The sequence below is a fragment of the Salvia hispanica genome, chromosome 1 (assembly GCF_029641045.1).
Source record: "Salvia hispanica isolate PSC_SH4W2 chromosome 1, Shi_PSC_v1, whole genome shotgun sequence".
Taxonomy (NCBI): Eukaryota; Viridiplantae; Streptophyta; class Magnoliopsida; order Lamiales; family Lamiaceae; genus Salvia; species Salvia hispanica.
In genome coordinates this window covers 48,190,806-48,210,350 of record NC_142692.1, presented here as the reverse complement: position 1 = coordinate 48,210,350, position 19,545 = coordinate 48,190,806, and the positions used below count along the sequence as shown (strand labels likewise).

Below are 19,545 nucleotides of genomic sequence, written 5' to 3'. Positions count from 1 at the left end.
ACTTCACTGAGATGAAAAAACATATCACTAATAACATGCATCACAAACACTTCACTCTAACCATGGAATACTTCACTCTAAGCACATTTTACTTCACTGAAATGGAAAAACAGTGCACTATAAGCATGGATCACAAACACTTCATTCTAACACTGGAATACTTCACTGTAAGCATGTTTTACCTCACCGAAATGGAAAAACAAAGCACTACAAGTATAGATGACAAACACTTCACTCTAACACTGGAATACTTCACTCTAAGGATGTTTTACTTCACTGAAATGGAAAAACAAAGCACTACAAGCATAGATGACAAACACTTTACTCTAACACTGGAATACTTCACTGTAAGCATGTTTTACTTCACTGAAATGGAAAAACAAAGCACTACAAGCATAGATGACAGACACTTCATTCTAACACTGGAATACTTCACTCTAAGCATGTTTTACTTCACTAAAATGGAAAAACAAAGCACTACAAGCATAGATGACAGACACTTCACTCTAACACTGTAATACTTCACTCTAACCATGTTTTACTTCACTGAAATGGAAAAACAAAGCACTACAAGTATAGATGACAGACACTTCACTCTAACACTGGAATACTTCACTAAATGAAAAACAGAGCAGGTAGTTGTTACTCATGATCGGAGTCTACGGTTGTTGTTTTTCTTTTCTGTCGATCAAAACCTACACAAAAACATAGAAGTAGTTAACTCTATTAATTAACTGTAAGCAGATGTTCTTATGTTCAATTTGGATTCCATAATAAACTATTGCAGATCTCACTTATTAAAAACTGTCGATGTTTAAATTTGCAGAATTCTCAAAACTAACTTTTATTCTAAAACTAAATCTAAATCAGAATGAGAAATCTAAATCAGAAACTAGTAGAGCAACTTACATTTTGGAAAATCTTTCTGATTTGAATTCATTGTTCGACGATGGATGGAGGCGACGACGATTGCAGCGACGGGAAGACAGCGACGATGGATGGAGACGACTGCGATTGTAGCGACAGGAAGACGGCGACGAAATTTCGAGAATAGGTGAAGAAGGAGAAGACGGGAAGAGGAGTGATGGCGGGATAGATTGAATTCCGTAACGAGAAATTATTTCAATTGTTAACCCTAATTTTATTTGTGAAATGTCCATTATAACCCCGCCTTGTATAGTGAAGTAAATCTGTGATAGAGTGAACTGATTTCTCCTTCAAATTCGAAAATCACATGTGTTAAAACTAGCCCTTGATTTTCTTGATCTTGTGGCTATGATTTGTTCTCTAGTTATGTACTTTATGTGCACTTGCCTTATATCACTACTATATATATATATATATATATATATATATTTGTTGGATGATATTGGAACATGCTTGACCTAACCCAAATTTTCTGTTAGCCGGAATGGATTGACAGCACCAGAGTCATGTAAAAGCACAAAATGAATATCACACAGTTACCAAAACACAGAAATGCAAAGAGCACCCTCAACAACTAACCATTTAGCTCATCTAAATATAACAAATTTTGAAAACAAATACACGTTGATAATATCCGCATATTCAATTGCATCACGCGGCAGCATTAAGGAACTCATATATCTCAAGCATACAAAAAAAGGAGCCCAGCTTGAAGCTCCGAGACATAAACCTTTGGCTCATAGGCTGCATCAATCCTCGCCCTGCACTAGAAACAACGACGCCTGCATGGAAACAAACACACCATGAACTAAAATCAGCAGTTTCAATACAAGTCTTAGATTAAAATCTCTTCAAATGTTAACTTTTTGGATGCCTCGATATGAATAGACAATAACTGAAAATTAGCAAAGGCAAAAAACGAGTTCAAGAATTGAACAGCATTATTATGCATAAAGAATGGTGATAATATCACTAACCTCCACTTGATATGGACTAGGATACAATTTCCTTGGGTGCAAGGTCCTCCATCTATTTGTGGAAAAAATCATCTCCATTTGGCATCGAAGAAGTTGCAGAATCGGCTGAGAATCTCTTTTCTTCCATGAATGATCTTGCCTTGTCAGCCTCATTTTGCTTTAGCAGACTCCCGATGATGACGTTGTATGTTACACGATTAGGTCCACAGCCGCGATCCTCCATCTCTACCAGCAAACGTTTTACCTCTTCCAAAGACCCTTCTTGACAATATGAACCAATGATCATATTATATATATAAGCATCAGGTTGTACACCTTTTGAAGGAAGTTGATTGAAAATATCTCTTGCCATGCCATGTTTTCCATTTTTGCATAATCCATTTATGAGAGCACCATACGTGACTACGTCAGGGGTAAATCCTTTATCTTCAATCAGGCGGAACAATGAAACAGCCTTATCCATCTCTCCATTGCTACACAACACATCCAACAATACAGTATAAGTATGCAAGTCAGGAAAACACACTTCTTGATCTTCCATATCCTCAAAAAGTTTCCAGCCCTCGCCAAATTTATTTGCACTAAATAATCCGTGTATCATGGTATTATATGTATGTTTAGTTCGCACCAAGCCTTTATTGGGAATTTCAAGAAAAAGAAGCCAAGCTTCATCCATGCTTCTCTTTTTGCAATATCCATTCAATAAGCTGTTGTAACTTACAATATTCGTATGTTACACAGCCCATCCAACAATAATGAAACAGCCTCATCAATCTCCCCATTGCTACACAGCCCATCCAACAATATATTATAAGTATGCAAGTCAGGACAACATACATGTTGGGCTTCCATATCCTCGAAAAGTTTCCAGCCCTCAACAAATCTATATTTACTACATAATCCATGAATCATGGTGGTATAAGTATGTGTATCAAGCACCAAACCTTTACTAGGAATTTCAAGAAAAAGAAGCCAAGCTTCATCCACGCATCCCTTCTTGCAATATCCATTTAATAAGCTATTATAGCTAACAATATTAGGCATTAAGCCTATCTATTTCACCTTTCATACAAAATCCATCAATAAGTGTACTATATGTGACCACATCAGGAGAAATGTTTTGTTGCGTCATAATTTCCAATACATTTGTAGCCTCTTCCATCTTCCCTTCCTTACAATATGCATCGATCAATATACTGAAAGTATGCACATCCAAAGATATCGTTGAATTGGCCATTTCATTCAATAAGTCTCCAACATCAGTATGCCTACCATTATCACATAGTCCCTTAATCATGGTATTATATGTGACAACATTAAGTAAAATACCTTTGCTGATCATCTTAGTTAGAAGTTGCAAAGCATCATCCATCTTTCCACCCTTACACAACCCATCAATTAATGTGCTATAAGCCTTGATGTTGGGTCTCCACCCACAACTTTCCAATCTACGAACCCAATCATAAGCCGCAATGACCTGTCCAGTTTTGCATAACCCATCTATCCAGTGCAGAATCATAACCTGATCAGGAACGCAAAGTTTTAAATCCAGAACCTTTTGGAATAATTTCACAGCTTCTGCTTCCTTACCCTCTAAAAACAACCCTTTAATGAGATGGCTGATTGTCACAGCATCTGGTTCGTATCCACCCTTAAAAAAGAAGGCCATTATAGCAAAACCAGAGTTTATATCTTTCAAGTGATAGCAACAGTTAACTGCAATACTCATAGTGTACATATCAACAGGGAAACCCATTTGAAGCATTTCATCAAACACCTTAAGGGCAAATGAATACTGCTCAATCTTTACACAAACGCTCGTAAGTTTGTTGTACATTCGCATAGAAGGCTTCGGCTGCATATTTTCTATTGTTTGAAACAATTTAATAGCATCGTCTAATTCTTTAACAGGAACTGAATCTATTCTGCACCTCTTAGGTTGAAAAGCCTTGGAAGAGAAGACAGAGAATAAAGGAGAGAGAATACCGGCTTTATGAGACCATCGATTGAGAAATCCTCTCCCATTAACGAGATCGATTGAAGATACAGCAGCCCTTCTGCTCATCTCCTTAATCAGCGGGAGAGATTCAAAGTGAGGAAATGAAATGGAAACAATTGGGAAAGAGAAGAAAAGGGAATTTTTAGACCATACGATGTGGTTTTATATGGAAGAACTGAAGAAGTAACATAATTTTTTAAAATTATACTCCCTCCGTCCCGCTTTAGGAGTCCCGGTGGAGTCGGACACATATTTTAAGAAAAAAGTGTTTGACTGTGTAATAAATAAATATTGTAGTAGAGGTTGGGACCCACTTTTAATTGAGTGTCCAATAAATAAATGTTATAGTGGATGTTGCGACCCACTTTTAACACTTTTTTATTAGTTGTAGTGGATGTTGGGACCCACTTTTAACACTTTGTAGGCATTTTTTATTAATTTATCTCAATCAGGACTCCTAAAGCGGGACACTCAAAATTGATCAACCGGGACTCCTAAAGTGGAACGGAGGGAGTACTATATACTCATTTGGATTATTACTCACTCCGTCCTCAAAGAATATACACTTTGAGTTCGGCATGAATTTTAATGTTAAATTGGTAAAATAAGAGAGATGTCAAGAGAAAAAGTAATTAAAATATTAGTAGTGAAAAATGGGCCTCACCTCATTAACAAGAAAAGACTTTCCAAAATTAGAAAGTGCATATTTTTGTAGCACGAACTAAAAAGGAAATAGTGCATATTCCTTGTGGGACGGAGGAGTATTAACTAGTATCAACCCCATGCGTTGCACGACATATTGAATTTTCTCATATAAAATTGAAAATTTCAATTAGATAAATTATGATAAAAAATAAAATTATATAGAGTTTTTAAATCACTAATACAATACTACTTCCTCCGTTTTTTAAAAATAGAAATATTTGAAACAACACGGGTTTTAATGTGCAATTTGGTAAAATAAGAAAGAGTGAGAGAAAAATTGGTTAAGTAAGAGAGAATGAGAGAAAAAAGAAATGGAATTAATATTAGTGGATTATAGGATCCACTTTATTAGTGGTATAAGTGGTAAATAAATTGATGTATATGAGTGTAAAGATTTCTTAAAATAGAAAGTTAGAAAGTTGATATTTTTAGGGAACGGACTAAAGGAGGTGGTGGTTGTGGTGGTGGTGGTGGTGGCGGCGGCGGCGGCGGCCCATAGCGTCGCCGCTTCCTCTGCATCTCTGGCATCTCTCTCGTCGCCTCATCCGCCAATGGTCGCCGGAGCCGTCGCCGGATTCCATTTGTGCATATTCTAGTCCGTCTATTTAAAAGTGTTTTAAATCTTCTTCAAGAAGTTTGCATTTGGTTGGACCATTTGAGAAGCCAATAGGAGCTGCAATTTTTTTTATCCAATGACTGCCATTTCACAAAATGACCAAAAGGGTGAACAAAAATAGCTTCACATTTATAAAATTGTCTTTTCACCAAACTGTGACTTTAGATTAGTAAGATATGTGAGTGAGATGAGTTAGTGGAATGTGAGGTCTCTTTACCATTTATGGTAATTATGAACCGGGACTCCTATTCGTGGACGGAGCAAAATAGAAAAACGAGACTCCTATTCGTGGACGGAAGGAGTATCTTGTAGATTCTTTTTTTTAATAATGTTGAAATTTTAATTTAATACTTGTGTTGGAATTAATTACATTTGTCATCAATCCATTTAATTACTAATCATATACTCCCTCCGTCCCAGATAATTTGACCTAGTATTCCATTTTGGTCTGTCCCAGATAATTTGAACCATTTCACTTTTACCATTTTTGGTAGTGGACCAAGTATTCCACTAACTCATTTCTACTCACATTTTATTACTCCCTCATTCCCTGAAATTTTGTCACCTATTTCATTTTTCGTCCGCCCTAGAAATTTGTCACCTTTCACTTTTACCATTTTTGGTAATTGACCCCACATTCCACTATCTAACTCATTCTCACTCACATTTTATTTTAAAACTAATATATAAAAGTAGAACTCACGCGCCACTAGCTTTTTCAACTCACTTTCTATTACATTTGTTAAAACTCATGTCGGGGTCAAATTGTGACGAATTTTGGGGAACGGAGGGAGTATAAAACTAATACTTTAAAAGTAGGACCTACATCCCACCAACTTTTTCAACTCACTTTCCATTACATTTCTTAAAATCCGTGTCTGGTCAAACTGTCCCAAAATATCTCGGACGGAGGGAGTAACATTCAATAATTTCAGTAATAGAAAATTGAAAAAAAATATTAAATCAGAATGCAACCAAAAATGAAAATTTCAACAAAAAATAGAATCCAAAATAATTTATGCTCGTGTCTCTATACCATCACCCATCACCCCCGTATATCTCTAATAGCTTTCATCTTCTCTATTCATCGTCTCCAACACTTTCATCGTCCTACGATTAACATTTACTACTAGATCACTAAATTACACATGGCAAGTTTATTACTAGCTCTAAAATTCTCATAGTCGTAAATTAGTTGTAGTCAGCAATTACCGAAAGACTTAACAATTAGATCACACCCACCCCTGCGGATGGCAGTATTAAATTTATGATGATTTTTTACGGTCATTTACCATTAAAATTAATCAGATGTATTTTGGGAAAGTTGGACAGATTTTTTGAAAGAGGAATCCAAGTAAAAACAGACACTTAATTTATAGATACTGCTACTCTGAAAATTTCCTCCTGAAAGCTTTAATTTTGTGAAAATGGCGGATTCTGAAACCCTAGTTACTGCTCCATCTACTAGCCTAGAAGAAGACAGCAACGCTAACGATGTTTTGATGCCCGACGCTAAGAACGCTACTGAAGGCTCCGACTCTGACTCCGACTCAGAATCCGAATCGGACTCCGACTCTGAAGATGAATCCCAGGCGAAGGCTCAAATTGAAGCACTGGAAACACAGCTCTACAATAATCCATCGGATTACGATACTCATGTCCAAGTAAGCATCCTTTCCTGCCGATAACTAAAATGAACATACACACTTTCACTCATTTTGTGTGCTTAGATTTTTGTGAATATGTGTACTAGCTTTTCTGTCTGTAAGCTAGAGTTATGCCACGGGGTTTATTGCAATAGATTGGCGCTTATCCATCATTTTGATGGACCGAGTTTTTTTTAGTCTTCAAATTTGGTCACTCAATCCGGTATGAAGGATAAAAATGCTGATTCTCAGTTTATCTGTGTGAATCTTGAAGTATATCAAAGCTCTGCGGAAGCAGGGGGAGTTAGAGAAGCTGAATCAAGCAAGGGAAGCAATGAGTTCGTTATTCCCACTGACTCCTGATATGTGGCGCGAATGGGCCAAGGATCAAACTACTATTAGCTCCTCGTGAGTTTTTTATCTACTTTTTTTGTTTGTCGTTGCTTGTTTTGGATCATTGTCTCAATATTCCAAATTATCTGATCACTCTGGTCACTCTAAACTCCAAAATTTTAACTGGTCTCCCATATAATTTATAAGGTATAGCTATCGAAAGAAAGTCAATAGTGTTTTGGCATACTGAATTAGGAATCAACAAGGTGATATGTTTTAGTTCTGAACATTGCCTAATGCGATCTGTTTGTGTTGGCACTCAATGCTTCTCTTACATATATTCTTTCTGATAGTTGGTATGATATAGTTTCTGCGACCTCATGATTTTTTTGGTGTTAGAAATATTTGCATACCAAGGTAATTAATACATGGTGTAGGGACAAAGCAAGTATGGCTTATCATTTCACAAAAGTGGACGTGTTTGTAAAGTATACATATATTCTTTCTGATAGTTGGTATGATATAGTTTCTGTGACCTCATGATTTTTTTGGTGTTAGAAATATTTGCATACCGAGGTAAAAAATACATGGTGTAGGGATAAAGCAAGTATGGCTTATCATTTCACAAAAGTGGATGTGTTTGTAAAGTATAGAATATGAGCAAAAAATTTCAGTTTAAAATAATAAACAATTGGAATTATGTATGTCACGCAAAGCAGTGCACGCCCAAGTGTCACACGAGTTTTAATAGAAGTGAGGTAGTGTGTTTTGCGAGTGGAGAAAGAGCCCCACTTTGCTGCATTTTACGTACTCCCTCCATCCTTAAAAAACCACTATTTCCATTTTGGTCTGTCCCTTAAATTTATGCACTTAAAATGTGGTCAGATTCATGTTTCATGTTTTATGTTGTGACTATTGTTGGACATACTGTCACATTATTATGTGATAAAATAATCCCTTTGCAGGCTAGAAGCACTCCCTCAGATCGAAAAGCTGTATGAACGAGGAGTGTCTGATTATATGGTATGCTCTTGTATTATACCTGAAAACCTAACTATAGATTACAGTTTACTAATCTCCATGACAATCAGATTAAATTCTGTTCACAAGTGAAAACTATATCCACTTTTTTACGTACTTCCTTTAGTTATTGGTGACCACAAGCTTCAAAGTGTGACTTTTACTAATATTAATCAAGCTGAATAACATAAAATATTATTCTCCCTCCGTCCACAAAAAATAGACAAGTTTTACCATTTTGGGCCGTCCACCAAAATTAGACTAAGTCTAAAAATGGAAAGTTTTAAACCAATACTAACCATATAGTACATCATTCTAAATGTGGACCCCACAATCCACTAACACTACTTTCCCCCCATTTTCTCTCCTCTCTTACTTTACCAATTATGTATTAAAACCCGTGCCATTTACAACTTTGTCTATTTTTTGTGGTCGGAGGGAGTAATAGCAAAGGTGATCTTATGGAAATTGAACTGTTTCACTTAAAAGATGCTCTCTATATATTTGTACATGTGTATAGTCATGTGCATTTCTTTAAAAGCATTTTGCAGTTTGCCATCTAGTATCTAGTAATAAAGAGTTGACTGATGCTTCTTTGTGCAGTCTGTTGACCTTTGGTGTGACTACTTAAATTTTGTACAAGAACATGATCCTTCTGTCAAAGAATGTTCTGCTGTGGGCATCTCGAAAGCAAGAAATCTGTTTGAGCGTGCACTTACTGCTGCTGGCTTGCATGTTGATGGAGGTCACCACATATGGGAACTGTACAGAGAATTTGAACAAGCGATTATTTTTATTATTGATGAAACTGACTCTGCGGTTAGAGACTGTTATTCATTTCCTACATCAGTTTAATGAGTTTTCTGTAAACAATGTTCTCCCTGTGGTACTTATAACTGTGGTATGTGTCATTGGAATATAATTGGTCACTTTGTGGCATTAGAATTGCTTGTTCTTATGTCATCCTTGCCTACTCAGAGTCTACTAATAGATATTGGGACAAGGAGGTCAATACAATTATAGTTATTTCATCTTCTATGTAGGGGCAAGCTTCTCTTGATATAGCTGCTGATGTAGTATAATATTTTGAATGGCTGTTCCTTAAAATCATATGTTTGGTAATCAAAAGATTTCCCATTTTATTGTCAGAAGATACTTTACTAATTTCAGTCTAAGGCCTTTGATCAGATCTTAGAAATCTGTGATTGTGCTTATTTTTACCAGCTTTTTCAGCCAGTTTTTGTTTCTAATCAGAAATATTATGTTCTTTCTTGTTAACTGGTATGTCACTTTGACTTTGTATAAGTTTCCGTAGTTAATAGTGGCTGCTTATTTTGCAGGCAAAAGAAAAGCAGATCCAGCGCGTGCGAAATTTATTTCATCGTCAGTTATCTATTCCCCATACCGACCTAAAATCAACACTTGCTGCGTACCAGGCCTGGGAAGCTGATCAGGGGCGTCTCACTAATGCTAACAATAAAGACTTAGATGACCTTCCATCTCATGTTGTCTCTGTATATCAAAAGGCATTGGAGATGCTGAATGACCGAGCTCATCTAGAAGAAAATATTTCCAAGAGCAATACAGATTCTGAAAAACTTCAAGATTTCATGGTACGTGCACACTAGAACCCTCTTCTCTCTACCAGAAGGAAATAATCTATTTTTTAAAAAAAGAACACTCATCAACCACTTTAAAGGACTGAAGTTCTGCTTGTACAAAAGATGAGAGATTTATATTTTGGTCACGTTGTAGGTTGATGCAAATTGAGATTCACTTACAGATACAGAAATTTTGTGCTGGTGCCGAAAAGTTGTCTAAGGTGCAAATTAAAAACCATTGAGTGCTAGTACTTGTTATAGGACATTGCCTTATTGGGTGGGTGTATGTTATTTTTTAATTGATCTGCAGCACTTCTCCTCTTTCTTGGAATAATATTCGTATCACAAAATGGAACATAAATAAGGGAATAAATCGTGTTGTCTTGAGAGTCTTAGACTTTTAGCTGTGTGGCCATCACTATAAGATGTCCTTTTATCTCTAGTAGTGGCCCTTCATAGTCCTTTTCTTTTTGGAGATTGACTTTGTTACTAGGAGTTGCTGTTGTTTTAGCATGATTTGAAAGTTATACATTATAAGATGAAGGGATCTAGGTGTAAGGATCATAAGCTCTTCAAATATTATTTTAATTTTTGTAAAGAAAAGAAAAAAGAAACGGCTTATTTGCCTTATTAAGTTCAAACTTCAAACAGACCTCGTTGAGGCAGTAGCTTAATGCTCTTGGTGATTTTAGTTGTCCATCAGCACTTCATATCTTTATGAAATATTTGTAGAATCTAGATGGTAACTATACAGCTGTTTTAATTTCATTCCCAGTTCCAATACCCAGTGCCCAGATAATGATGATAATGGATTTTTGATTGAGGGTATAGGGCTGAAAGAAGTTTTTGCAAGTGTGTATATTGAGTAAGAATAAATCGAAGCACATGTGTGTATATTGAGCAAGTGTGTATATTATGTAAGAATAAATCGAAGCACACGTTATGAGTGTTAAGCCAGCCATAGAACTCTGGAAAAAAAGTGTCTTAATGTAAAACCAAATTAGGTCTTCAGGTTTATATATACAGGACTTCTGCTTTAGTTGTTCACCTTTGGACTCTTCCCAGTAATGTATTTTCCAGAACAAATAAGGTTGCATTTTACTGGAGGTTTTGATTTGAGGAGATGAATCAGGGAAAGAGCTGAGTTGGTCTGTTTTAAGTTGGCATCAAATGCCCCAAATAATGGTACACAATTAGAGTAGGTTTCATGTAGAGTACACTTATTTAAATGGTTCCATTCAATGAAGTTGTTGATGTGAATATCTTACCATATTACAAATCCTCCTAACTGACTCGCTAAAGTTTTATTTTCTCATCTATCATGTTGAACACTGAAAGTGTTCTAGTTCTGATAATAAAATGACCAATTCTTATCACTGTTAAAAGACAGATGTGTATTGTCTAATATTTGTAGACAAGTTTCAAATTGCTAATGATTTTCATACTTCTGCAGACTTACTTGAAATTTGAGCACTCATCTGGTGATCCAGCACGTATACAGATCTTGTATGAACGAGCTATAGCCGTGTTTCCTGTATCTGCTGATCTATGGCTTGACTATACACAGTATCTGGATAAAACATTTAAGGTTTTGTACTTCATTTTATGTAGTTGTGTTTTCTCACATTTATAATTTCTGAGATTGCAATCAAAATGACATTTGAACTGATGCATTGCAGACTGCCAGAATTGTGAGGGACAGCTATTATAGGGCCACAAGGAACTGTCCTTGGGTGGGTGAATTGTGGGTTCGATACTTGCTTGCCCTGGAACGTTGTCATGCTTCTGAGGAAGAGTTATCAACAGTATGTATCTATTCTAGTCCTTCGATGAGTCTGACACCTAATAGATGATTTTTTATATCTTTTGTGCCTTTTATTTCTTGTTCAATGTTGTAGGTGCATTTTTAATGCACTACTTAAGTTGACATATAAGAAATCCTCCTTCTGATTTCTTTTTTTAGGGGGGTGGGAGCGAAGTTATTTCTTAGAGAATACTCAATTCCATAAGGTCCATACTGTGTTGTTGTTTCACAAGATTGGAAATCAACCATTCAACTCTGCTATCTTAGACTAGTTTCTTTATGCTGCAAAAGAAAAGTAGAAATCCAAGAAAACTGCATCAATAACTTAGGCATCATGTGTCAGAGACTCAGAGGTATCAATCTGATATAGTACACACATTTTTGAGTTATCTAATAACTCTAAATCTATGGATTTCTGATATGACACTGCAAACTTGTTGCATGTGCCGTTTCAAGTTCTGGAGTCAACATGCAAAGAGAGTAGATGCATGTTTAAGGTTTAATCTAATTCTGCCTGGTCCTGTTATTTGAAGAATTTTATTTCTCTTTCAGTATTTAATTATGTAAACTACTTTTTGTTACAGTGTGGTGCGTAATCTCTTGATCTTCTTCTCTTGCTATTCCTGTGCTCCCCTCCCTTCCTTTTTTATTGTGTGCAACTTCTTATTTCTCATTATTTCAGGTATTTGAACGATCACTGCTGTGCACTTTTTCAGGATTTGATGAGGTACAAAATTTTAACATATGATTGATTGTTCAGAAAAATATGCATTTCAAGTATTGGGAGAGTTACTGAACATGCTTACTGTCTGTGGCTCTTCTGAATAATTTGTTCTTAACCGGAAGTGGAGGACATTGACCTGTGTTTTCTTTTGTACTGCACATGTAGTTCTAAACATGTAGGGTCTCATGGATTTAGACTTATATACCTGGAGCATTGATGTCAACTCATTGCTGTTTTCTTGTACTCCATATTTCTGACTTTGCCTGCACTTTCTGTCAGTACCTAAATGTATTCCTCACAAGAGCCGATGGGTTAAGGCGGAGAATGTCTTCATCTACAGCTGTGAAGGATGAAGTGGACTATGCAATTTTAAGGGATATATTTCAGGTTTTATATTGTGGACTTATTTTAAGTGTTTTTACTGACTATTGCCTTGGGTTCCTAGACCTCTGATTTTTACAAGTCTGTTTATAGTAATTTTGTATTGATGATTAATTTGTAGACATGTTGACGCTCTTAGTTTTTTCCCCTTTATTGGTGTAACTAGTCAATATATCTGAAGTAGAATGTGACAGCCGCACACTTGTTTTGTTCTGTTGTTACTTTTGACAAATACTTCCTCCGTCCCACCATAAGCGATTCACATTCCTTTTTGGGATGTCCACCTAAAATGAGTCATTTCCGTTTTCAGCAAAAAATAACACCTTTCCTCTCTCTTACTTTATCCTCTCTTCACTTCTCTACTTTATTCTCTCTTTACTATTTTACTTTATTCTCTTTCCACTTAACTCTTGAAATACTATCATTTTCTTAAACCCCGTCTCCAAAAGAAACGCCCCGTTTATGGCGGGGCGGAGGGAGTACTATTATGTTGGTGTTCATATTGTTAGAACTATTGAATCTTAACTTATCACACACAAGCATGGCAACAGCTAGATGCATATGCCTTTCTTTATGATGTGGAAAAATATGAGCCCAGAGGACTTTGAACCATACCTTATCACATCTGAAATCTCTAGATTGAAAAGGTTCACAGGTTTAAAATAGAAGCTTTATTCATATTTTATTTACTGCTTCTTGTGCATTAGTCAGGCTGGTTGCTAATTGGTAGTTTTGCAACAATAAGCTACCTTACTTCCTGATCTTGTCTTCTATGTCCTTTATCACAATTGTTGATTGACATTGTTTAATTACTTCCTGATCTTGTCTTCTATGAGAAATCAAATTATATGGCAATGCTATGCATTATGCAATAGTTATTGTATAGTTCTATGGTTATTTATTATTTTTGAAGCCCTCGGCTTAAAACACGAGTTGCACAGTATCATGCTCCTCATTAAATGTTTATAGATGCCTTGTATCCATGATGGCTGAATAGCCACCAACTACTCTCATTTCATGTTTCGCTTTGTTGATTTTGATGTGTGTATCTATGTGCTGAAGCAGTATGAAAGTCTAAAAAAGATGTACTGCTTAATGGTATCAGTCTATTTTATGTCAACTGACTATATTGGCAAAATGTGTGCCTTTTACTTTTGAAATCTATTAACCCCTGTTTACATAAGTTTTTTTTGTTTTTTGGATCTTAGCGTGCATCAGATTACCTATCCCCACATCTCAAAAACACAGAAAGCTTACTTCGCTTGCACAGTTATTGGGCTCGACTGGAGTTGAAGTATGGAAAAGATTTGACTGCGGCTCGTGGCGTCTGGGAGAGCTTGCTTAAAATATGGTGTTCCCTATATTCTTGCCCTTTTTTGGTTGATTCTTTAAAACTTTATTGTTATAAACAGAGTTATTAAACTATATTTTTCTGTTCTATTATTTTCTAGTGGGTCTATGATGGAAGCTTGGCAAGCTTATATAGCATGGGAGACTGAGACGGGCAATATAAATGAAGGCAGATCCCTTTACAAGAGATGCTACAGTAAGAGATTCCCTGGAACAGGCTCAGAGGTAGGACTTTGGGCTGACTATTGCTGTAGTTGGTTAGAAGGGCTAACCCTTTCCTTTGATTTCTCTTGGTGGGTAACGGGAGCTGGTTGATGAAAATTTTTCTCTTTAAGTGTCTTCTACCTCTTTTTGGAGTCACCACGTTATCTTGTATCCCACTTTAAGAAAAAGAAAAATGATTTTTCTCAGGGGATGTATCTGCTTCATAACATCTTCAAAGTTCAAACTTGTCTCTGAAATTCTTAAAGACAGTATTCACTTTTCAAAGGTTTTAGCCATAGTCAGCTTACTGCCTTTTGTTATTATATGCTGCAGATGATTAATTTGTTTGAAGAATAGGAAACAGGCTTGTTTATTTTTAAAGCTTTTTAGACTAGAATTGTATTGTATGTACTTTGTGCAGAAATCTGATCTGAATAGTGCTTCTTTAGTGATAATTGATATAGCCAATTATTAAATTAGTGAATTGCTTAATAGGTATGAACCAGACAACATTATTTGGATGCTTGAGTGATAAGATGCATGTAAAACATTTCCCCACTTATTGCACCATTGTTGTTGTGGAACTCAACAAGCCCATGCATTCAAGTCCTTTTTGTCCTTTTAAATAATGGTGATGTCCCTTGTTCGACTATTCCTCATAAAAGTCAACCCTCACATGACTTAATTGTAACTAATGCCTTCTTGGACTTGACTGATCTCACTTTGTATTGGTTCAGAGTCTTCTTGATGTTTTTCAATTGAGATACATGTGATACCTTTGGATTAGATGATACATTCATTTCCTAAAAAACAGAATCATTCAGGATATTTGCCATTCATGGCTGCGCTTTGAGAGAGAATATGGATCACTGGAAGAGTTTGATATTGCTGTTCAAAAGGTACTTCTCTGTTTAAATTTTGTTTTCCAATATGCCTTACCTGATGTTCACTACTTAAGACTACATTCTTTGGCATTACTTGCAATATATAGCCCCTTTACTTCTTAAAGTTTTTCTTTTCACTTGTTATAATAATGCCACCTTTCTGACTTGCTCTGCATTATTGCCAATATATATGCAAATAGTCGTGATGAATAATAGGCAGGTCATTTTTTTTAACTGCATATTTTCTGCATCATTTTATTAGTCAAAGAGGCACATTACATTCCTCAACACTTAACTTGGGATATGTTCATAGAAGTTATGTGGTGCCAGGCTGTGCCCCTAATTGTCTATGTGGAATTGTGGATCAGTATGTTTGTTAGTAGCATTACGCTGAACTGTCAGTAAGCATAATTAATGGGTCAATATTTTCATTATTTATTACCATATCATCTGTTTGCCAACTAGAATAAGAAGCCTGTATGTGACACATGCATAGAACTTTAGAGTTGCTGGAGAAAGTGAAAGTAAGAAGTCTCTTGTATTGATGCCCATTTGATATGTCCTGGATTACACATTATTAACCTTAGTGTACCTTTTGTTTTAGTTAGACATGATTTATGAACAATACTTGCTGAAAATAATTTGGGATACCTGCAATTTAGATGATCAGGCTCTTCATATGAGATGCTTTGAATTTAAGATATTTTATTATTTTACAGTATCCCTTTTGATTATTCCTTCGTGTGTTGCATCCAATGTTAACATTGTTGCAGGTGTCTCCTCGTCTTCAAGAGTTGCAGCTGTTTAGGTTGCAACAGGAGAGCAAAAATGTCATTCCTGCTGCAAATGAGAGAGAAAATCCATCCAAGAAAAGTGCCCGGGAAAAGAGGAAGCTAACTTCACATTCAGTAGAAGAACAGCCACCAGCTAAGCATCACAAAAGTGCGGCTCACGACTCCAACAAAAAAATTCAGAATGATAAAGGTCAGCCAAGGCAATCAGCTGAACCAAGTGAAGCTGCTGAGTTAAAAAACAAAAATGCAGAACGTGCTAAAAACCAGGAAATGCAGGATAAGTCTAAAAAATCTATCCAATTTAATGATCAATGCACTGCCTTCGTTTCCAATCTGAATCTCCAGGCATGTCATCCCGTGCTAAGACTTTCTTTTGTAACCAATCATCATTAATTAATGGATAATGATATTCATTACAATACGTGTAGGCAACTGCTGATGATCTGCATAATTTCTTTGCTGATGCTGGTGGAGTTGTTGCAGTTCGATTACTAAAGGACAAATTTACCAGAAAATCAAGAGTAAGTGCTGAGCATTTTATTCCCATCGGGGCAGTAATTAATATGTACAATTCACTTATAGTGGGTTTTAATGTTCGTCTTCCTAGGTTTGCAACTTTTTGTTAATGTTTTATTGGCTACATTCTTGCTTAAAAAACCAAAATTTTCTCTTTTACCAGCTCTGACAAGAATAAAAGTCTTGGAGATGCCATTTTCCTTAGAAAGTAAAAAGGAAATTGATTAGATTAATGTTGATGTTGCTCAGTGGTACAATATAGTGGCTGAGACCCTAAAATCTCTGTTCATTTAGAGTTTGGTCTTGGGATTTGCATTCTATAATTCTGTTGGATTTACACCTGTTTCTTCATGAAGGGGTTGGCATATGTGGATTTCTCAGACGATGCACACCTTGCAGCGGCTTTACAAAAGAATAAACAAATCTTTATGGGCAAGAAGTTAAGCATTTTGAAATCAGATCCTAAGCAAGGCAGGAAGAAAGAAGTTGCTGGGCGTAGTGGCAGAGCAGAACATGGTAAGTTAATACATCAGCATGTCTATCATCAAATTTTGATCCTACCTTGTGTTTGTCAGTTGTTATTTGAGACAAATCTAAAATGTCAATTGCTGTTTGAAGTAGAGGATATTCCGTCAGACGCTAGGTAGTTACTAGATGCTGTCATTTTATAAAATGTTCTCGTCCAAAAACAAAAAAACAAGTCCAAGGGGAGGAACATATCAACGCCAGGCAGTTGATTTGCTAGACTGATCCCTCATCCGATCTGCTTTGGCATGGATAGCTTGCCTATGAAATTTCCTGCTTTACTAAATTCACTGCACAATATATGTGATTCATATTGCTGTAACGTTGCAGGCCGATCTGACACACGAGAGACTCCCAAGGGGAAAATGGACATTCAGCCACAATCTCCCACTTCTGGGCAGGGTGATGTTCAGTTGAAGGGGAGGAACACATTTGCAGTACCAAGAAATGTTAAACCGCTCGGTTGGAGCAGTCGAAGCACACCACCATCTGATGCAGCTAATGAACAGGAGGCCGATAACCCCAAATCTAATGATGAGTTCAGGAAGATGCTAATGAAATCATGATGGTCAAATAAGCCACTGCCTATGCTTGTAGTTTGACTAAAAAGTTGGATTGCTTGATGATCGTTTTCTAATTGGGCACACGTCGATAATCTATATTAGTATGATATCAAGCAGTGTTTCTTCACTCATATATCAGTTTGACAAGTCTTTTTTAATAGTGTCAAGATCGTAATTTTTCAAGAGGGATACACATTTTTGGCTCATTGGACATGGTTGAAATGCATTGGTCGTACACCCTACTAGTTTTGTTAGATAACTGATGCAGGGAATGTATGAACTATGAAATAAGGTCTACTCGTCAATTCACTACAGAATATAGGAAGCAAGCGAGTACAAGTACACCACCAAAAACAAAGCCCACATACAAGATAGAAGGGAATGCATTAGAAAGCTTGGAATGATTATTCATCTAAGATTAAGATAGTTGTAATAATATATAATCTAATGAACCAAATACATACGATATTTATGTGAGATATAATCTTGCAAATCAAAAAACCCCTTAGTGAATGAGTATCATTTTAATTTATAAATTGAAAGATGTGTCTTTGAATAGATATATTTTCAATCTGCTGCATCATAAAATTTCCCTAAATCTGAAATCATATAATAGACGAGAAAAATAGCAAAGGTAAATATAATCGATTCTATTAAAGTTGCAAAATTTGCCACAAACCAATTCTACATAGATGATTTTTGTGATAATTTATAAAAATAAAATAATGTTTCGCTTATAGTAATTCTAAGTAGTCTCTGAATAATAGAGATACATCAGAAGCGTCCACGTACATTTACTTAAAAACAAAAACAAAATTACAACAAAAACAATACCATCCACATCTCTAAAAGCACGTGAAAAAAACATACTATTATCCATTAGACACCAATATATCTATGGCCTAAACTTAGTATACTATACGTCCAAATTAAGTACTTTTCAAGTATACGTACTTATTATTAAAACACTGAAACTGAAAGTAGTTATTTTTGGTATATCTATATAGTATATACACCAACGTTTCCTCTATTTGATATATACCTTGTTCTAAACGGAGTAGTATCTTTTGGAAAATATGAGTTTTTTCCTCTCGAATCTATCTTAAGTTCTTAACTATGAACCTTTTTAAAATTTAATGGCTTGGGAATGGGATTATTATTATTATTATTTAAACTGCAAACTTAAGTCGTGGAAGTTTAATTATGTTCTAGTGAAGTTCGGATCACAATTTTTTGAAGCATGTACACTCTATAATTGAGTAAAATGACACCCAAGTTTTTATGAGTATTAGGCAAGTAAAAATCATTGAAAGCTATTGTTGTTGGGGTTCAAAGTTCAATTTAATTTTTGTTTTTCTTTTTATAAATCTTTATTTTTCAGAATACTATACACTTCATTTAAAAGGAGATCGAGTTTGAACTTGTAACATTATAATTGATCTTACCACCTCCTACCGTACACCAAATTCCATTTTTGGCGTAAAAAAGTTCTCCAACCATACACCATATCCGAACTCATTTTTGGTTTTTTTTTTTAATGAAACAACACCAAATTTAGAGTATACACTAAAAATTAGTAGCTATTGCAAAAAATTTTGAGATATTGCATATCAGTCCTTATCATTATTTTGAGATGTTTAAACAGCCGGCCGTATTTTGATCATGTAGTATTAATGTAAATTAGCCTGCCATATTTTACACATAACTTTTTTTTGGAATTTGCAAACACTTTTTTATCAAAAAATAAATTAAATTATGTTTTTTTTTGCAAGTAGTAATTAATAAATTATGTTTTTTTTTGATAAATTATGTTTTTTTTTTTGCAAGTAGTAATTAATAAATTTAAAAGTAGTGTAATTCTTTTGAATATAAGTATATTTAATGCAAAATATATTAACAAGAAAATTTTGTTTAATTATTTAATTTATAGAATTATTAATAAAATATTGTGGGATTAATATGTAAATTAAATAAGT

General features: G+C 35.3%; 1 protein-coding gene and 1 pseudogene across 1 annotated transcript; one reads left to right on the top strand and one right to left on the bottom strand.

The window, feature by feature from the left end:
* Positions 1-1,920: 1,920 nt before the first annotated feature.
* LOC125220483 (uncharacterized) lies at positions 1,921-3,969 on the bottom strand (annotated as a pseudogene).
* Positions 3,970-6,547: 2,578 nt separating this feature from the next.
* On the top strand, positions 6,548-17,775 carry EMB140 (EMBRYO DEFECTIVE 140). The gene is made up of 16 exons (XM_048125117.2): positions 6,548-6,888; positions 7,145-7,278; positions 8,169-8,226; positions 8,827-9,042; positions 9,564-9,836; positions 11,278-11,412; positions 11,504-11,629; positions 12,311-12,355; positions 12,632-12,739; positions 13,942-14,084; positions 14,185-14,308; positions 15,112-15,186; positions 15,945-16,310; positions 16,394-16,486; positions 16,838-16,997; positions 17,337-17,775. Exons 1-16 carry the CDS (start codon positions 6,652-6,654, stop codon positions 17,570-17,572), a joined length of 2,529 nt encoding a protein of 842 aa, XP_047981074.2. The 5' UTR covers positions 6,548-6,651; the 3' UTR covers positions 17,573-17,775.
* Positions 17,776-19,545: the final 1,770 nt, after the last annotated feature.